This window comes from Mauremys reevesii, linkage group 4, assembly GCF_016161935.1.
Source record: "Mauremys reevesii isolate NIE-2019 linkage group 4, ASM1616193v1, whole genome shotgun sequence".
Taxonomy (NCBI): Eukaryota; Metazoa; Chordata; order Testudines; family Geoemydidae; genus Mauremys; species Mauremys reevesii.
In genome coordinates, this window is record NC_052626.1 from 107,970,126 (window position 1) to 107,987,938 (window position 17,813).

General features: G+C 41.2%; 1 protein-coding gene across 32 annotated transcripts in view; it reads right to left on the reverse strand.

Annotated features, from left to right (window-relative positions):
* TNNT3 (troponin T3, fast skeletal type) overlaps positions 1-17,568 on the reverse strand; it is a 47,111-nt gene extending 29,543 nt beyond the window's left edge. For 4 of the 32 annotated variants that reach the window (XM_039533852.1, XM_039533850.1, XM_039533851.1 and 1 more), the window contains exons 1-3: positions 17,462-17,567; positions 10,402-10,436; positions 9,458-9,471 (exon numbers count right to left, since the gene is read on the reverse strand). In XM_039533852.1, the coding sequence (XP_039389786.1) occupies positions 9,458-9,471; positions 10,402-10,421 (34 nt within the window). In that variant the 5' untranslated portion in view covers positions 10,422-10,436; positions 17,462-17,567. Of the gene's footprint in view, positions 1-725; positions 738-1,671; positions 1,684-2,985; positions 3,001-7,451; positions 7,470-9,457; positions 9,472-10,401; positions 10,437-11,152; positions 11,292-17,461 lie in introns of those variants that run through there. The other 28 variants (XM_039533821.1, XM_039533823.1, XM_039533818.1 and 25 more) reach the window with 13 other exon arrangements.
* Positions 17,569-17,813: the final 245 nt, after the last annotated feature.

Sequence of the window (17,813 nt, forward strand, 5' to 3'; positions counted from 1 at the left end):
GCCAAGTCTACCCTTAATACAGTAGAAGCTTAGTTTTATGAACATCTGTCTTATAAACGATTGGTTACATGAACCATCTTTCTGCAGCCAACATCATTTTTCTTCCACCAAAGGTCACTTCAGTCCTTCTGCCAGCATCCAAGCAGCTGTACAGGTTTGGAAAGACAGAGAGATTTGGTGGCAAAGAAGAGATGCAGTTCTGACAAAGAAATTCAGAAACTCTGTATACATTTGTTACTATTCATTAGGAACGCTACTATTGAATGATTAAACACATTAACTTATGCACTGTACCTACGGTGATTCTGAGATGTTCTGTTTTATGAACTTTCCAAAGTTATGAACTCAATCTCCCATTAGTTCATAAAAGAGAGGTTCAAAAATAGCTAGAGGGTTTTCTCCATTAGTTCAAGTGGAAGGGGCTTGAGTTTGTGCTTCTGTAGTATGAGGATCTGAGTTCCATCCCTGCTCTCAGAGCAAAGCCCTAAGTGGATGTTAAAATGGTTCATATTTTTCCTAAAATGTGTTATTCTTACACCCAGATATTAGGATTAAATATCATAATTTGTTATTTTCTAGAGAAATGGTTTTGGAAAAACAGAAGTAGAGAAAAAACTATCATTGATATCTATTGTTATCTCCTGTTCCCTTGCGCCCCCTTTGATTTCCTGTACACATTAACCCTTGAGACTGAAACAGTGGAATTCAGAAGTCACATCACATACCTGGCTCATGCACTTCATTAGGTAGGAAGTGTCAGGGGAAAAAGATGCAAAGGAAGACACAGAATTAGAAACAAGACACACAGGACGGCAATAACCTTAAATTTTTTCAAGACAAGCTTGGGTGTAATCTATGAATAGGTTGCAAGGAAAGAAAACCAAGGACATTAATGAGAGAACAAATGGCACATACAGGTGTGAAATGGGAAGAGAGGGGGATGGGAGAAAAAGGAGAAGGAGCATGCAGATGAAAGGTAAAAAAGTGTAAATCTTGCAAAATTCACAAATATTGTATGAACTAAATACTGCTAGCTCCCATTTGTTTACAGAGAACCATATGTATTACATCAACACAGTTTTAGAAGTGTGAACAGAATAGAGACATCATGTTTCTATTGTGTGCCTGTGGCCACTCCTTTCTTCCAGCACCCCAAAGAATGGATCCTCATGCACAGGCTCTACCCTCTACTTATATAAAGAGCAGAGCATGGAGGGCTTAATCTATGCTTTACAAAGCTATGCACTAGAACAGACTTGTAGCTTAGTATACATCTTACACAATTGGAGTATGCTTGATACAGCAGGGGAAGTGTATGCATTAGTGTGCTAGAAAAACACTGTTCAATTGTATTGGGCCAAATCCTGCCCTCAGGTAGAATGTGGGCCCATATCCTGAGTTGGTATCACTAAGTGGATCCCCAAATGGAGCTACACTGATTTAGCCAGCTGAGGAACTGGCCCAGCATATTAAAATGTATAACACTTTTCATGCAGTGATTATCATTATCGCTGGTCAATCTACACAGACGGTTACAGAAGAAAGCTTGAAAACCAACATATTGTAAGTGATAACATAACAGAATTGTGTCCCATCCCCTTCCACCACCTTTGAATTCTTGCACACACTAATGCAGGATGGAAAGAGGAATTCAGAAGTCATGTCACATACCTGGTTCATGAACTTCATCAGGTGGAAAGTGTCAGGGAACAAGATCGATGTGACAGAAAACAAGAGAATTAGAACAAGCAACACATGATTATAACAACCTCAAACCTTTCAAGCCAAGGAGGGGAATATGAATTGGTTATAGGGAAAGAAAATTAATACCATTAAAAGAAAGAGAAAGGGTGAGAAATGGAAAAATACAGGATGTGATGGAATGAAGCCAGGTAAATGGAGCATGCAGGTGCCTGGTAAGAAATATAAATCCTTCATAATATGTAAAAATAAAATTGTAAACCAAGTGGTGCTGATCCACCTGGCTTACTAAGGTGTTTATACTTATTTTAAACATGGCCATGAACATAAATTTACAAATCTGATGGGAATATACACCCCGTGTTGCTATTCATATCTAGAATGTAGGTTTACAAATGTCTCACTATGTTTTGGTCCCAGATCTCAGTTCCATCATTTTGCTCTCCTTTCATGCACCTACCTATCTTGTAAATATCACGTACAATCCTAGTATCCATGTGTCACTGTGATGCAAAGGTTTACTTAGATCCATTTTGTAAGACCTACATTCTGCAGTGTAGCATAGCTACATACCTTTGGTTATATATGCTACAACAGCCTTGCAAAGTTATGTTTTAAAAAGAAAAAAACCTTCTGTTTACAGTTTGCAAAATTACATAATTTTGACATTTAGTAGAAAGCTTCACAGCTGAACTAAAACCTTACAGAGGAATGCTTAGGTAGGCAATAGAATGCATTATACAAACAAATTTGGCTAAACGTTATCCCAAGATGCTCCAATGTGGCACATATCAAGGACCTAATCCTGCATTTTTTGTCCACCCAATTCTCTCACTGAAGTCAGTAGGAGATTTAAGCATCCGAAGAAGGAAGGGTTGGGCTGTCAAATGGGAGAGACATACACCATAATCAAGGGCCCAGTATGCCTACTGAACCTGTTTCCTTTCTCACTCCAGTGTACAACAGGAGAAACTCCAGAGAAATCAGTGGAGCTACATCAGTGGAAAACTGGGAAATGAGGAAGATCAGACCCTGTATCGTTGTGACAAATGGAGGTTTTCAAAGCATTTACATGTTCCCCCAAGCTTAGTGCCTTTTTACATGCAGTGATCATTGCTCATATATTAATGTACAGATGGAACATTTTAAATGCAAATGATGCTGTGTGAGTAATAATTTGTCACAAATGGAACATTTTCTTGTCTTCATCCACCTTCTTAAGAACTCCTGTGCATGCTAGCACTGCTGAGGGAAAGAGAGAAATTAAGAAGTTGTTCCACATACCTTCCTCATGAACTTCTTCAGATCGAAGCATCATGGAATGAGAGGCAATGATAAAAAGAAAATTAGAAAAAGAAACACCTGATTAAGACAGCCTCGAACTCTGTTAAATTTATGGAGTGGGTGCAAAAAAAGAGGAACTTAGAAGCTATGACATAGGAAAGAGAATTAATAAAATTGATATGAATTGGCAGAGCAAGCTGAAGGTGAGCTGAAAAGATACTGGGATGTGAAAACATGGCTAGGTGAAAAAAACAACAACATTGGTATAGATATTATTATGAGATTAGAATTGGTTGAGATTTTACCAAATTGGATTTTTGATGAAATTTTGGCCAAATGAAAACGGGATTGTACAATGTTTTTCATGATTTTTTTTTCCTAAATTGGATCAATATTTTTTAAATTTTGAATTTTCAAGGACATTTATCCTCAAAATTTTGACCAAAAAAAGTGGGAGAAAGATTGCCAACAAATTATTGAAATTTAAAAATCTCAGAAAATTTCAACCACGTCTAATAATTATGGAATGTTAACATTTAGTTTTACTTCTGTTCCATTATAAAAGGCCTAACTTGGTGTGATCCAAACTCCCGGTGAGGCAAATAGGACTTTTGGATTTGCAAGGATGTCACAGTTGGGACCTGATCCAAAGCCTCTGGGATTAGGGCTGATTGATATGTTCCCTCAAAAAAAAATTTTGACAGAAAGTTTTTTTTCCCCCCACTAAATGAAAATTGTTGTAGAGTGTCTGCTTTCCACAGAAAATTTTTATTTTTAATTGAAAACTCAAATGCCTGCAACCCAAAATACTTTGATTTTGATATTCTGGCAGGATGCCTCATGGGATTTGTAGTTTATTTTCCTCATGTCCTCAGTCTCCTCTATGATGTGGGCTCCCCAGCTGGACTACATCTCCCATGATGCACAATAGCCAGGGATTCCCAGGATACAACTGCTTGCCCTAACCATGAGTGGAGACTGTGATGCAGCATAGGATATTTAGTCCAATCAGGGAACTCCGTCTATACAGGAGAATGAAGCACTCAAACAACAATTCCCATAAGTCACTACAATCATTTTTCCAAATTGAAATATTTTAATTTTTCAATTAAAAAAACCTGGGTTTTGGACTAAATATTTTAATTTTTCACCAAAAATGTCAAACTTTAGATGAAAATGATTTTGCTGTTGTTTTCATCATTATTTTTCACAGAAATAAACCCCATTTTCTGATCAGCTCTACCATTAACATCAATGGTGCCATTGATGTCAATAGGCTATGGACCAAGCCCTTGGACACTTAGTGTTAATGTTTCTTTCTCTACTGTCCCTTCTGCCATCTGAAGATTCCTTCACACAAAATCCTCTTCCAAATTTGAAGAGAAAGAAATCAGAAGTCACATCACATACCTTCCTACTGAACTTCTTCAGAACAAAAGGCAACAGAACAAAACCAAAAAAAAAAAGGCAATAACATATGGGAAAATAAAACAGAAAATCATTAGACCCTTGAAGTCTTGCAAGCTAAGACTTGGGAGGGAAAGGGGTTAGAGAAAGAGGTTATATGAAAAGGAAATGAATCTCTTCGGAAGACGGCAAAACAAAGGTCAAGCAAAGGTATGAATTGGGAAACCAAAAAATAGTTAGAGAAAGCATGCTTAGAGCATAGGAGCGTGCAGATTAAAGAGGGGGGGAAATCAATTTCATATTAATATTTAATTCTGAAATCAAAAAAGAAGGAGAAAGTTAGGTGAGAAAGGAGAAAGGTTCAAAGGTGACAAGGAAGAATCTTTTTTACTTGGCATACTTGCCTGTATTATTAATACCCTCATCTCTCTCTTTGCATGTTTGACAAGAAGTGAATAAACATGGAGTATGAATGGCACCTTCACCCACATCAGTCCATGCTTCTGGTTTTCTGCTGGCTGCTTCTCCAGTACAAGGATGGCGCTGCCACTCAGGGCAGGGCAGGCAGCAGAATATTAGAGGCAGCAAGACATTTGAGTTGCTCTGAGTTTTTGAAGGTATCTGCATTAGGCTCATTTGTGAAAAAATCTCTTACCACTGCTACTGTTTCAGCTCCATCCATGTGAAATGGATGATATCCACGATGTCACAGAGGAGGCCTCGCACTGTTTTATGGGTCTACAGCTGCATGCGTCTATAGAATGTTGCTCTGCAGACGGCAAAAGTGTGAAAGAAGGTTCCATCCAGCTAACAATGTTGGGACCGCTAGTGCAGGAAGGGCTCCAGGTGGCTGCTGGTGTTACTAGCACCGTGATGTCTAGTCCTGCTGTGGGCAAATTCATACAACGCAGCCCTTAAAATGCTAGCACTTGGTCTACATTTGCACTCCCTGCTGTCACTATCCCTGATGGAAATGAACTTGTTGTAGCAACAGTGGGGAAATTGTGCCTAATGTGCGCAAAACCTCTGAGAGTGATTATGGCACAGAAGGAAGGACAAGACATACCTCAGAAAACCCTTGGCAGCAAATGCCTTTGAGCTAGAGTTGGTGTCATAACCTTGCTGAACAAATATCTCCATCTCCCAAAAGGGGTTTTCTGCCTACCTTTACTGGAGAAAGCTAAAGAACTGGGGTCAAATCCTAAGAGCACCTGCAAGTCCGATTGACTTCAACACTTCTCAGAATTTGGCCCTCACTTCTGTCCCAGGAGGTTTTTAACATCTATCTAAATAAAGTGTAAAATAATTTCACTTAATTGGTAGGGAAATGGCTAGTGGGCACTTTCCTTGCATTCAAACGTCTTTGGAAGAAAATAAACAAGCCAGTTTTGAAGCACAGTTGCCTAACCTGAAGGCTGGCTACGTGCAGGCAATATGCGGAATGGCTCTAGCCAATGTCTGAACAGTGTCAATAGAACTGTGTCTCTGAAATCTTCCTCTCCCTACCATAGGGGAAAATCTTACCAGTGAAATCGCTCCGTGAAAACATGGGGAAGAGAGCCTTGCACACTCCATCTTTTTTCAAATCTCCTATATTTCTATAGTAGCTTGTCAAATCATTGGATGGCTAAAGGTGACCTGAAAAAACTTTTATTGCCAAGCTCTGAGTTTTAGCTTTTGTGTTCCTCTTAGCAACAGCTGCTGATGTCCTTCAGGTTGACGCTGGACCAAAAACATTTTTGAATTTCAAAATTTCAGTGAACTATCCTGTTGGAATTTTGAATTTCAGTGAAAAGAGCAAATTTAGCTGAAACTTTTGTGATTTATTTATATATTGCTAGCTACACCTGAGGCCCGAAAGAACACAAGAATCTGCAGCACTTGCTTTCCTTACATCGCTTTATGTGATGTTGAGGTGATGAGCTCATTTAGGGGAAAGCACAGAATCTCATACTGTGAGTTGATTTTAGCAGATAGTACAAGAACTAGGGGTCACCAAATGAAATTAATAGGCAGCAGGTTTAAAACAAATAAAAGGAAGTTCTTCTTCACACAGCGCACAGTCAACTTGTGGAACTCCTTACCTGAGGAGGTTGTGAAGGCTAGGACTATAACAATGTTTAAAAGGGGACTGGATAAATTCATGGTGGCTAAGTCCATAAATGGCTATTAGCCAGGATGGGTAAGAATGGTGTCCCTAGCCTCTGTTCGTCAGAGGATGGAGATGGATGGCAGGAGAGAGATCACTTGATCATTGCCTGTTAGGTTCACTCCCTCAGGGGCACCTGGCATTGGCCACTGTCGGTAGACAGATACTGGGCTAGATGGACCTTTGGTCTGACCCAGTACGGCCTTTCTTATGTTCTTATGTTCTATAGGTAAAGGAGAAAAACATTTTCCAGCTTTTTTTCCCCCAAAAATATTTGTTATGTTGTTGGAGGCAATTGCAGGTTTGCCTGAGTAAGAACTGCAGTATTTGGTCCAGGGTACATGGTATTTTAATAGAGGAGGCTCCATATGCAAATCCCAAATTTGAACAGCCCTGAACTTAATCGTGATTAATTATTTTAATTGCTTGACAGCCCTAACAACAAGTAATTGGCTTCATCTGCAGCAAGAGAGATTTAGATTCGATTCTAGAAAAAACTTTCCAACTATAAAAAGATAGCTGAGAACAGGAATAGGCTTCCAAGGAAGGTTGTGGAATCCCCATCCTTGGAGGCTTTTTAGAACAGGTTAGACAAAAACCTGTCAGAGATAGCGTAAATGTACTTGGTCCTGCCTTAACACAGGAGGATGGAGTAGATGATCTCTCAAGGTCCCTTCCAGTCCTATATTTCTATGATTCTATAATGGGAGAATTCATACTCGGCTCTAAATTTCATAGCTCTGGCACATCTCTACATGTTTGGCTCCAAAACAGTTTGGATTGATTTATTGAACAAGCATTCCAGATCACCTTTAGCAGCATGTAACAAAGAGATGGGTGACTGACAGGCAAGGAAAGAGGTGGGGTCAAGGGTCACAGAAAGAGAAATTACGTTCCAGTTTTTTGTTACCTTCTTCTTCGTATTCCTCTGCATTGAAATAAAAAAAAAAAGCAGCAAAATCAACAACAAGGCTGAGCATTCCAGCACATAGACCACAAAAGGTGACATGGTGATAAGAAGCCAGTGACAACAAAGAGTCCTGTTCTTATAAAGAGCATAAAGATTTCCAAGGGGCTTTGTGTAATCATATTTAAAAGTCCATGGTAAAGTTAGAAAAATGATTATAAAGAGGCTGATTGTACTGAGCTTATTGTGCTGAGCTTAATTAAAACTGCATGAGCAAGTTGGAAGGAAGGGTCTGATTCTAATCCAGCTCACACTAGTGTAAATCAGGAGTATCTCCAAAGTAGTCAACTGAGTTATACTGGTGTAAAATTGTTGCGAGCAAGATGAGAATCAGGTCCAGGGAATTATGGTTCTGTTTGACTTCACAGGACTCCACCCACCAAAGTTTTCCAGCAGGTATCAAGTTGCATATATGTCACCAGAACAAAACTTTGATGGGTGTCTCATACTCTGATACAAGACTCCATAGATAGGGGGTTGCAGAATCATATATGTACCCTTTCATGAGTGAAACATGCAGAACCATTTCAATGAATGCAACGATTCTGTCATTGGATAACAGAAACATCCAGCTCAAGAGGACATACAATAACAGAGATCCAAAGTAAGACAAATTGAAAAAACTGTCACCTACTTAAAGTGAAAGCGTCGAGTTTGGGTTTTCAGCTGAGCACTTTCCTGAGTTGCAACTATAAGCAAAAGGCATCTTATGCCAATGTAAAGAAAAATTATGTCTGAACTGTTCCCAAATGTGATTAAATGGCTATGAAATTTCATGCTGGGACCATTTTGATCAGCTATGGTCTGATCCAAAACCCATTGAAGCCAATGGGTGACTTCCATTGATTTCAGTGAGCTTTGGATCAAGGCCTTATTTGAAATTTTGGCAAATTGCATCAGTTTGATGGAGAACAGACGTCTGGTAAAGTGAGAACTAATGATTTACCTCCCTCAAACCACAGAGAAAAGGGACAGTAACAGATGAACACAGGCCCCACACTGCCAGTCACTGCATTTTATCTAACATTTCACTACAGTGAGCAAAGTCAGGTTCACTAACCAATGACATGTTAGCCTGTAACATGTATGATGGTGGCACCATCAACATGAACAAACATAACAGCCAAACGTCATAACATACAAGATATTTCACCATGTAAGTGCACATATTCTGAGAGAGCGCCTGCATTTGAATCTATGACCTCACACAGGAAAGAGGACACAAGACAGACAACTGCTGAGAGATCATTCCAAAAATGACAAAAATAAATATTGAATCAAGTGACCTTGAGAGAGGGAGAATTAAAAAGTGACAGAGAAGATGGGGAGAAAATACTGTATTAAAGTTTATCCTGGGCATGGAGATTTACAAGTACCTTAGCAGGTTAAAAACAAACAAACACAGAACAGCTAATGTCTATAAGAATAAAGCAGTAAGAAAAAAATCAAAATAGAGGATAAGGTTGTGAATAAAAACAATCACCAGCAGATGGCAGCATCTCTACAAAAATAAAACAAATCCATCCCCACCCGATCAAACATTATTTGCTGTTAAACATATTAAAGGCCTGAATTATATAATTCTCCACTGGGTGGATAACAAAGGATTATATATTTATTATGAGCAACATTCAAGTATTTTTCCAGAGCAGCCCATAGTCCACAAGCAGTCCCACTGAACTCAACAGAACCACTTATGGAGTTAAGGGTTATATAATATAAGTATGGGTATCAGAATGGATAGATAGATAGATAGATAGATACCAACTGTATCAGCATAGCTCTGCTGAAGTCAAAGAAGCTACATACACACATTTACACCAGCTGGGGACTTCACCCAGAGTAAATAAAAGGAAAATATGCAGTAAAAAATTAAAATAGAAAAGGCTGTTTAAAAACACATCAGGCTGATGTTTAAAGAATTAGAGACAAGGAGCTTTATGACTTACCCTCTACCTGATCCCTGTGAAAAGAGAGAGACAGAAAGTGAGAGTTTGATCAAAGTGAATTTATATTTCATCCACTCTACATTAACAATAGGTTAATGTGTTGCTTTAAACTCCGCATTTGAGTAAGAGGCCACATTTACACTTAAAACACAAATAGCTCTCCCTTCCCTTCCCCGACCCCATCACCCAGCCAGTTGCTTTTTGGTTAATAAAATTACTATAATTTAAAAAAATACTAATTATGGCCAGGCTTGCAAAGTATTACTCAAGCATGTAAAATCTCACACACTAGTAACCCAATTACTCAAAGTTGTCATTGGTATATTGGCCAAGCCCATTTCTGAATGATTGGACCAGGCCAGACTGGGCTTATTTGAAATTTTGGGGCTCCCCAAGTCCTGGGGTCTCTAGTGCAAGGAGGATGTTTATTGCTCATTCTCCAGTGCTGCATAAGGTGCTTCAGGCTGATTCAGGGTCCTCAGTCATCAAAACTTGACTCCCCTGGCCAGGCCTGATGTTCTCCCTTCCCATAATGCAAACCTACCTGGGGGCACATTGCAAGGTCTATCTTCTGTTTAATAGGAAACTTCCAGCCACTACTACCCTGATGCGCCCCCTCCATATACATCAGGTGCTGCATTCTGAAACTACACCAATTTATATGCCAAGCAACTCCATCAACTTGTGTTACTGCTCCAGATTGACCCTGGTAGGGGAGTTTCGGGCAGGTGCAGACTGGGGGAAGAGCAGGTTGCATTTGGACACTTGGTGCCTTCTCAAGTGCCCACTGAAGTCAGTGAGACTCTGTCCATTGACTTCAATGGGCAGCTCTTGGTACTTGCAGCTGTGGGGCCCCATCTTTTACCTTCACAGGGAAACCCCAGATTGGTTTAAAATGGCCCAGGTGAACAGATTAACACGAAGACAGTTTTATTTCTACTTACACTTCCTCGGTGTCAGACATGTTGGCAGTGGGTTTCTAGATGAAGGGGGAAAGCAAGAGGCGAGTTATTAGTAACAGGGTCTCCTAAAAAAAAAAAAATGCCAAAACAGAAGCAGTTGTGCTGCTGTTTGAAGCTGAAAAGAAAGACAGCTGATGTCCTAGAGAGCAGCAGATACCCACCACGACCACCATTCTTGGAACTATAGAGCTCTATGCTGGTCAGATCAAATGAGGAACAGAAGAAAGGAAAAACAAGTCATCTAAAAAGATACAGCCCTTTAGCTTTGTAGCTAAGATGATTAGCATGGATGCAAAGAGCTGCAAAGAGTTCAGGTTGGGATCTGGGTGTATTTCAAAGCTTTCCAAACATCAGAGGTGTTTGGAAATAGGTCCATCCCCATCGGTCAGCTGTAATCCAGTCCTGATTCTTCTTTCACAGCTGTTTGACCCTACTATCACGCCAAAGAGTTCAATGAATTTTATAGTAGAGTAAGTGAGAGAACAATCCGATTCAAGTATACATGGGAACTGGTAGAATAATGTACAAAAATACTGGCTATGAGCTATTTGATGCCCAAAAAATGTCAAATAAATTATTGAATGAGTAGCACCAGGTTTGAAAGTCTAGTTGAATCATGTGAAAAATTATCCAGTAACTAATTTGGGGTATGGAAACTGGCCTGATTCATAGAGGAGACTGCTTGATTAATATTATTTGGCTGGTTGTAGTATTTATTACAGCAAATACTCACCTCATCTGATAGGTACGGAAACAAATCTAGCCATGTTACTTTTATGGTCTCCCTCACTGCAGTATTTGAGCACCTCACCCTCTTTAAGGTATGTGTCCGCACAACATCCTTGTGAGGTTGGGAAGTGCTATCATGCCTATTTTACAGACGGGGAACAGAGGCACAGAGAGAAAGTGATTTGCACATCACCACCCACGAAGTCTGTGGCAGAGCAGGGCAGTGAACCTGGACTGCCTGAGTCCCAGGCTAGCACTATAACCAATAGGCTGGGGTAGATGTAGCATAGGGAGTCCTGAAAAAATCAGGGGTCAGATTACATGGCTCAGCTGATCTTTTCTGGCCCTCAAATCTATGGTGTAAATCAGTGTAGTTCCATTGACGTTAGTAGAGCTAGGCCAATTTACACCGGCTGAGGAGCTGACCCTATAGTCCTATGATTTACCAGAGGGAATGACTTAGCCAGCATTTCCTGTGAACACTGCAGAACTATTAATTCCACACACTGCTCTCTGCAGATGAAGAGATGGCTATTTTTAAGGAGTTAGCTGCCTTAAGGCAGAGGGGGGGAGGGAATAGGTGCTCCGGAGGGTGGGGGGCCTTTCACTCAACCTTCTTCTAAATCCATGATGGATCTTAAATTAGAAATCAAGACACCTCCTAGCAAGAAACCCAAGCCTTGACTTTCATGACTTCATTACTTAGCCGATATATGAGAGGAGTCTTGAAGGAGCAGGCGGACTGATTTATATCCAAGAGGAACAACTGCAGCTTAGATGGTTTCTATTTCAGATGAGTATAATAATCCCATAGGCACTGGCCCTGCCGTATAAGGGATCCTGTCCAGTTCCCAACAATAACATTGGACAGCATGAATAAACACCTAAAAGGAATTAAATGTATATACATATTCTGATCAGGATGGAATGCTCTTCGTGTTCATTTAGTCCTTTGTCCCCTTTCCAGCATCCAAACACGCCTTGAAAGTTGTATCAGTCAGGCACATTTTTGTGCCTGTATATATCAGTACTAGAGATTGGTCTGATAAGCTCAAGTCTGGCTACAGCTGGCACAAGGAACCAGAACTTTAGTCCAGGCTTACCTCCCACTAGAGAGGACGAATGATCTCTTGGGTAAGGCGCTGGACTGGGACCCAGGAGTTCTGGGTTCTGTTATCTATTTATTTATTTATTTAGGTTTTATATTGATGCCCATCACTGTAGCATGTAAGCACCTTCCACAAAAAATCAGTAGCAATTCCTAGGGGACTTCATAGTTGCTCTGGCACTTCTCCCTTTTTTGGCATCAAAACTCTGCTTAGGGTAGGCGTCCCAGGTCCCAGCATCGCCACAGTCTTCTTGTGTCCGTTAATCTCTGTGCCTCTGTTGTTCAGCTGTATAACGGGGGTAATCATATTTACTTTCTCCTGTCCCTCATCTATTTAGATTATAACTCCTCAGGGCAGAGACTGTCTCTTACTGTGTGTTTGGACAGTGGCTAACAAGATGGGTGTTTCACTCTCAGTTTGGGCCTCCAGGCACTACCATGATACAAATAAAAAAGAAATAATAAGTACCATGCTTTATAGAGCGGGCAACAGAGCTATTACGGAGCAAATCCTGCTACAATCCAGCGGCCTAGAAGACCTACTATTGGCCCCTTCCAATCTAGATGATCCTGTAAGGGTTTGTGGACATTTTGGACAATACCCCTCTTTTTCTCTGTCTGCGCTATATAAACTTGGATTTCTCTCCTTTAAAGTCTGAAGATAACGTAGATGTTTTAAAAGACTCACTCTCACCAATAGAATGTCAATGGAGTCGACAGAGTTGCAGTAGTGTATTTGGGAGGAGAATGAGGCCTTGACAGTTCTCCATGCACATTTATAATGTGAGTATTTAAGGGCTGACTTATTTTTGTGATCAAACCCAGGATAAATACACAGTGCAGTGCAGAGGGCCTTTAAGGACCTGAGCCAAAGCCCATTGAACGCAATGGGTGTTTTTGGGACACAAAGCGAGACTTTCTTTTAATGATTCCCACAGCTCATCCTGTTGCCATTTAGCTGTTCTCCTTTAAGGACATCTCGCTGAGGTTTGGACATATCAAGTCCAAAGATTTCCGTAGATTCTTCCATATCTGTTGACAGTCTAAGTGCTGAAGAAACCAATGGGATTCTACAAGGCACCTATTAGCATGCTATAAAATATGACTAGATTGTAAGCTTGACTGAGCAGGGACCACATCTTTCCATCTGTTTGTACAGTGCCTAGCACAGTGAGAGCCAACGCCGGATGGGACTTCTGGGAACTAGGCAACAGATACATGAATAACAAAAATAATCATTAGTAATACAAAGAAGTTGGCAAGCAATATGCAGAGAAGGGCCAGAATTAATTAAAAACAAGGGTCCAGATCCCCAAATCCCCAGACTCTAAGGGAGTTACAGAATCCAAACCTAGAACTAAACTTCACAAATGGCCCTTAGGTTTACAATGGGCCAAAAAAAAAAAAAATCCACAAAAATCCTGGCTCCAAGTATTCCAGAGTCTTGTGATATTCAGAATCTGGAATTGAATTTTCCATCTTGTGCCCCTCACCGGTTATTCTAGCCTTTACTCTTAATGACTGTTCTTATGGAGAGGTTGGGGTTAGAGTGTGCCTCACTGGGATGGAGATCCCTGGTTTCCGGGTGGAGACCAATGATACCTGACAGAAGTACGTTGGTGGACACTGAGTATGGCAATCATTTGTCGGGTTTACTCATTCCAACAAAATGAGCTGACATGTAGTGTCTTATCCTGAGATCTTGCCCAGGCAACTCCCCTTTGACCCCTCCCTGCTCCCAGTGAGGCTAATCAATGTCTTGCCTAAGAAATGACAGCACGACTGGGCCCTTCATAGCTCTCAGTGAACAGAGGGCCTTATCTAGTTTCTATTAAAGTCAATGGCAAAACTTCCATTAGCTAGAATGGGAGCCAAAATCACTTTACTCAACTGGCTTCACTGTATTATTCATGTAATTACTTCATGTATTAGAACATTGAATAAATGAAACTTTATGTACACCCACACGCAATTAAATAAATAAAGCAAAATACAAAACAGCAATATTTTGTGCCGCTGGGGCCTGATCCAAAGCTCATGGAAATCAATGGAAAGACTCCAGTTGGCTTTGGATCAGACCCCTAGTGGAGATAACACTTCTCATCACAGATATCACAAAGCAAAAAGACCAGCAATTTAGACTGTTCGTTTCTGAGACAGGAATGTGTTTTATTTTATATTTGTACCGAGTCCAGCAAAATGGGGCCTGAACTTGACTCAGGTTTATGGATTAATAAATAATGATTATTAATCATTATTATTGATGTCCACTGTTTAGAAACAAATCTAAACATATGCAAAAAATATTGTTTTGATTATCAGTCTGTCTTTTAAAACCCAGTTTCCCCAATGCTAAGGTTTATTTTCCACATTTAATTCAAGAGCTTAAGGCCTAAATTGTTTTCTTTCTAAGTTTGTTTAACATCTTCATGGCCTGATATCTGGGGCCTCCATGCATGCTTCATTCACCATTCACAAAGCAGAAGAATCAAATGACTATATTTATTTCATACCCTATATGAATGATGCCCCATAAATTATTATGGGGTCAAAGTGAAGGGTTAATATTCTGTTTCGAGTCATATTCAAGTGGACAAGGTGGACCATGATTCTATCTAGCAAACTTGTCTGTGTCTCTTGCTCTAAATTATATGTTCCTTTTGGTCCAAATCAGTTCCTTCTTGGCTTAAAGAACTCAGCTACCATCTCCCAGGGAGCATCTTAACAGCTGAGAATGTACCCATCTGCCAGCTGACAGATTGAATTCACTCCCCTGCTCTTCAGAGGCCGTCTATGAAAATAACCCTCCTATCAATCATTCTCACTCCTTAGCCAGACACTGCCTGCCATAAAGAGATGTAAAGTAGCGAGATTATTAAAGAAAGGAGGAGAAAGAAAATGGACATGCATGGAAGACCAGACCTGGCAGGAATAACTGTCAGACGAGATGGCTGGGTACAATCTATCAAGTAGCAGATGGGTATAGTTCCTGGCAGGGGCTCCTGTAAATCTGACACATCTAAACATTTTCTATGTATATCCTTAATTCCCTCCCCGTTTTGGTGGAATTCTTCGTCTCTGAACTATTCACTGCTTTGGAAGATAAAAGAGATTCTATTTTGGGGTCCAGAAACCAACACTTGGTATGAAAGATCCCCCCTATTCAATCTTAACACAATCATTGTATTGCAGTAGCATGTAGGAACCACAGTCCTGGGCCAGGACCCCATTGTGCTAGGCACTGTAAAATAACAGAACAAACGACACTCCCTGCCCCAAAGAGTTTACAGTCTAAGTAATCTTAACCCCATCCATTTGTGCCTCTGGGCTATCTCACTCCACTGCTAGGGTTTGCTAGGAATAAGATGACTTTACAAAAGAGAAATGAAATCCCACGTTCCCCTCATCCCCCACTCCTGCACACATCCCATCCCTCCCCCTACATCCCATCCCACTGGATGGGAACACTGGCAAATCCTTTGTAACCACCAATCCTTTCACCATACTAGGGCTTATCTATCCTGGGGTTTTATGCAAGTGCAGCTACACCAGTGCAAACCCCTAGAGTAGGACACACCGCAGTGGTGTAAGAAGTGACTTGCACCAGTCAGGTTTACCCTGCTTTGTCACTGACAGCTGGGCATCATACAGCTGCATTCACACAACACAGCAATCAACAAGTTAGCCACTAGTCGCCACCACAACTAGATCCATGATGTAGGTGCTCAGCACCCAAAGGGCAGGGACCCTGTTTGCTGACACCCTCCCTCCCAAGCTTTCAGAGGTAATTAAGGCCTGACTGCAGAAGGAGAAACACACACCAGTGAGCCATCTGCGTAATAACAACCCACATGGCCCTGGGGAGGTGTGAGGAATGCAAAGTAGTCTGCAATACTCACTCACCCAGCAAGCTGATGAAGAGGGATGAGAAAAGCGGTTTGGGCCATACATGAACATGTGGAATTTTTACATCGCTCCTGATTTCTGGGATGTCGTCACGGACCATTTCAATACACATCTCAGTGTACCCCCATCCACCAAATGGCATCTGCTAGCCAGTGTTAGCTGACAACTCTTCTGAGATGCTAGAAACTTACCCCAGTGTCCCACACCCTCCTTGGTGTCCAAGCTGACTCTTGGGTTTCTTCTGCTGCCCTGTACAATTACTGAACCACTGCTGCTGTATGTGATCACCTAGCTGACAGATCCCTGGCCAGGCATGAGGGATGTTAGAATTATCTCATGGGTGGGAATGGAGGGAAGAAAGCACATGTAAGAAACCATCTCTTTGTAACACCCTCACCTCCTATCTTAATGCCCTTTTCTATTTTGATTTTGACACTCTCCTGGTTGCCCATAGAAACCACTCAGCAATACCTACCAGGAGGGCAGGTCCGAGAGAGACAGCTACTGTATTTCATGACATTTTGAACTCACATTATCTTTGTGTAACAAAAAAGATCTCCTAGTGACATTTTTAATTTAACCTCTCCCAACACAGACACACATTTCTTTAACAGATCAGGAGGGAGTGCTTCATGTTTGTCTCTCACACTCCTTTTCTCCTTTAAGACTGAATACTAGGCATATCCAAGCAGCAAGCTGCTTCGTGTTTTTACCGATACCCTTCCTGCCTTTGGACATCTCAGTGAGATGTACCAATACACATCACTTCTTCTTTGCATATCCTCTCTCCTCCTGCCCCCCGCCCACCGCCTCAGCCTTCTTGCAGGGTCGGGTTCAAAACAAAGCTCTTGGCAGTGCTTTAAACAGCCAGCTCATCCCAGGCTTTACAAAGTGTCTTTGGCACATGTACCTTTTTGTTTCATCACTTCAATATTCCTGATAACCTCAAAGTCATGGGAGATGCCATGTCACTTAGTTCTCATCCACAGGGCCTTGAGTTTAGGTGGAGATTTCCCCCCAATCCATAGGAATATCTGCTATATACCAGACAATCCAGATCTTCATGGACATTCTCAAGCCTCAAACACGGTCAACAAATCCCCCTCTGAGTAGATAAGAAAAAGAATAGGTCCACTGCCCTCCTTAGTGCCTTCATCTGAGTGCCAGGGTTCTGAGCCTCAGTCTTATTCATGAGCCAGCGTCATGGCCCCCATAGTGTTCCCCATTTAGACTGAGGGTCCAGTCTGCTGTCCCTCCTCTACTCACACAGACATGTCCCCTGCCTAATCTCCTTCTTACCTGAGAGAGGGGGAAGCTGAGAGAAGTGGTGAGTTCCCTGCCGAATGGGACGGGCTGCAGGATCTGCAAACTTCCCAAGGTGATTAAGTCTTCATCTTATAGTGACATTTGATCTTCTGGAGAAGCTGATTGGCCACCAGGCCCACAATGTCAGGCAGGGAAGGAGCAAGGGAGTGGGGGGGGAGGAGAAGGGAAAGAAGGTCATACCAAGTATAGGAGCAGCTGGAGGAATTGCATAGATTATTCTAAGATGGGAGGGACGTGTTTGGAGAAAAACCCTGCAGGCTTATGTTTCTATATTTATAACCCAACCATGCAAGCAACATTTAAAGAGGGGTATCCAAGGCAAGGA